This window comes from Xylona heveae (assembly GCF_001619985.1).
Source record: "Xylona heveae TC161 unplaced genomic scaffold L228scaffold_15, whole genome shotgun sequence".
NCBI classification, from domain to species: domain Eukaryota; kingdom Fungi; phylum Ascomycota; class Xylonomycetes; order Xylonales; family Xylonaceae; genus Xylona; species Xylona heveae.
The window spans coordinates 1-2,793 of record NW_017264207.1 but is presented as its reverse complement, the minus strand read 5'-3'; the positions used below and the strand labels follow the sequence as shown (position 1 = coordinate 2,793).

Here is a 2,793-nt window from a genome sequence, read left to right as displayed (position 1 = left end):
GCCCGCGATCCCAAATCTGAGTATTGCAAGAGAGTGCCAGCAACCGCAAGTGGAGGGAGTGCCTTCTGGCACCCCCTCACCGTCAGTCGATACATCCGTGGGAGTTTCACCAAGGTCTATCGCAAGACCAGCCAAGGCGTCCTCATGGACAATGCAGTGGTGCAAGACATGGTGGACCGTGGACTGATCGACCCGGCCACCCTGCCCAAGAAGACTCGGGATTCTGTGCGCACCCGCGTGCCCGTCTATGGCTTTCGGTTTGAGAAGGGAGGGTTCTGCTACTCGGTGATCACCCGCATCCCACCCACCGCCCCAGGCAATGGGTGCATCCGTCTGGGCCAGGAGGAGTCGCGACAGAGGGCGCTGGGCCTGCGAAATCAGGCAGAGATCGGGATCGCATCATTCTTTGGCACGCTGCCCATCGAGAAGAGAGAGGCGCTCATCGCCAAGGTGGGAGAGCGGAAGCAGGGCAAGCATTGCATGCCCTTGTGACAGGGCAGGAGGGGTTGCCCGCGCAAGACATTTGCCCTGGCCACAGAGAAGAGCTACCTGGCTGAAGAGGAGGCCGAGGAGGAGGAAGAGGACCAGGACAACTGGTTGGAGAGCGTGTACGAGGGGTATTTGGAGTATCGGCGCCAGGAATCCGTGGAGGCTGATGAGGAGATTGTGGAGATGGGGTTGAGATTGGGTTCGGCTGGGGTCGCAGATGATGAGATGGTGGAAGGGGAGTACCTGAACTAGCTTACATAACTTGCATTCTGGCAGCTCGCTAATGGCTGAACAATGAACTTGATTACCATCACCATCTCTCCTGTCCCAAGGATCTAGCCAGGAATATCCAAATCTGAGCATCTTAAACCCTTCCCAAACCATTTGGAAAATAATTTTATTTTCTGAATTTTTGAAGATTTACGCTTCTGCAGCGGGGCTGTGTATAGAAAAACTAAATGTGTGGTGGTAGAGATGTACATGTCAAGAATGTCATGGGAAATTTATTTTGGAGGTGCGCTCCCATGTAGCCCTCCAAATCTGAGTTTCAAAACATAGGTTTAAAATGCCTAGAAGATCTCCAAAACCATTTTAATTTTTTTATTTTTTTTCTCTGTCTTTGAAGATTTACGCTTCTGCAGTGGTGCTATTTTTAAAAAATTTAATGATATGGTTATGAGGGTAGGGATCTCAAGAATGTCGTGAGAAATTTTGTTTTGTGGTGTGCGCCATCAGAGACTCTATAATTGAGGTTTAAGTATGGTCTTAAAATATTCAAGGGGTTTATTTTAATTTATTATTTTTTTTTATTTTATTTTTTTTTAATTTATTATTTTTTTATTCTTTAGGGTTTTTATTATTTTATTATTTTATTTAAATCCTTTATTCTTCAATGCTTAAGATAGCCAGAATCATTTCTGCTCCGTGGCCAAGTACTTTCCTAACCTTAACTGTATCGCTCCTTCTAGTGGTACTTTTGCTGGTCCTTAACTATAGTCGTCCTTTCTGATTGACCACCTCTGACCATTTGACATTGCTCTTTCCTCCTTTTATTTGTTCCCTTCCAGACCTCTTCTGTGTCGCTCTTTCTATTCCTCTTTCTGTTCCTCTTTCCATTTTATTATCGCTCTTTTTCTGTAGTGTTGTGTTCGCTCCTGCTATAGAAATCTCCTGTCCACTCCTGCTATAGAAATACTTCCGTAGTAATAGACCACTAGTTATAAACCTCTAGATGCTTTTCCACCTCCGCTCTCTTTATAATAATAGCATTCTTCATGAATACAATGTCGCTCCAAGGAGATTCCTCTATTGTTGAGGTGCATGTGTTTCTGCAGCAGCTCGCGGCCATAAGCAAACTTAGCATCGTCCCTCGCGAAATCTGCGCCAAAGATAGTGCAACTCTTAACCACAACCAGTCGCTAAGGGATTGCGCAGAGGCAGAGGAAATGGCCCCCTCTGCCGCCTTTGAAACAGTGGCTGGTGCAGCTCGCCTCTCCAGGCAAAAAGGGACCTTGTATCTCCTAGCGACCCCACCAAATATAATTTTCGAACAAACCAATTTATATCAACAATACACCTCAGAGTGGACAGATGAAGAAAAAGAGTCCCATCGAAGGGACCATCAAGCTGGCCTGGGGGCCTGGCATTGTTGCGCCGCTTTTTACCATCAGCGCACCGTACGTTACTGTTTATTATTTATTTATTATTTATTTATTATTTATTTATTATTTATTCACAATACTAATTTGGTGGCAGGTTTATCTCTACGATCCAACTTATCCCAACCTCAACACCGCCTCTCCACCTCCCTATCAAATCTCCCAGTTCCGCAATCTGGGCATGGCCCGACTCCTGGTCAACAAGCTGAGGGCAAAGCGGCAGGTGGTGGACCATATTTATCTGGGTGGTGGAGGGAATGACACTGATGTATGTCGTGACATGTGTGGGGTGTGGCTCCAACATGTGGTGGACCTGGTCAACAGAGGGACAGAGGTCAATTGTGACAGTATCTATGTGCTGGCCGAAGGATATGAGAAGTTAGCTAGATGATTTTGGATGTTTGAAATCAATTCTTTTTGGGATTTCATGACCATCTGTGCTAGAATGTTATTCCATGCGCCAGGACTCCTAACTGTTCCAAATCTCAAGGTTTTTAAGGGGTTTTACTTAATACTGAAAGTACAAATTAAATGAAAGCAATTTTGCTCTATCGAGCCAGAATCTTTGTGAAACAAAAATGGTGTTGGGCTGTAATGTTCGCCGTGTTTTTTGGGCCACAATGACTATGCTTGGGCAAGGATCCAT

The 2,793-nt window shown here is 45.5% G+C and overlaps 1 protein-coding gene across 1 annotated transcript; it reads left to right on the top strand.

The window, feature by feature from the left end:
- Positions 1 to 1,772: 1,772 nt before the first annotated feature.
- On the top strand, positions 1,773 to 2,569 carry L228DRAFT_286154 (hypothetical protein; the record flags this gene model as incomplete). Its single annotated transcript, XM_018336420.1, has 2 exons — positions 1,773 to 2,165; positions 2,245 to 2,569. The coding sequence occupies 2 exons, from the start codon at positions 1,773 to 1,775 to the stop codon at positions 2,536 to 2,538; spliced, it is 687 nt and encodes a 228-aa protein (XP_018184473.1). The 3' UTR covers positions 2,539 to 2,569.
- Positions 2,570 to 2,793: the final 224 nt, after the last annotated feature.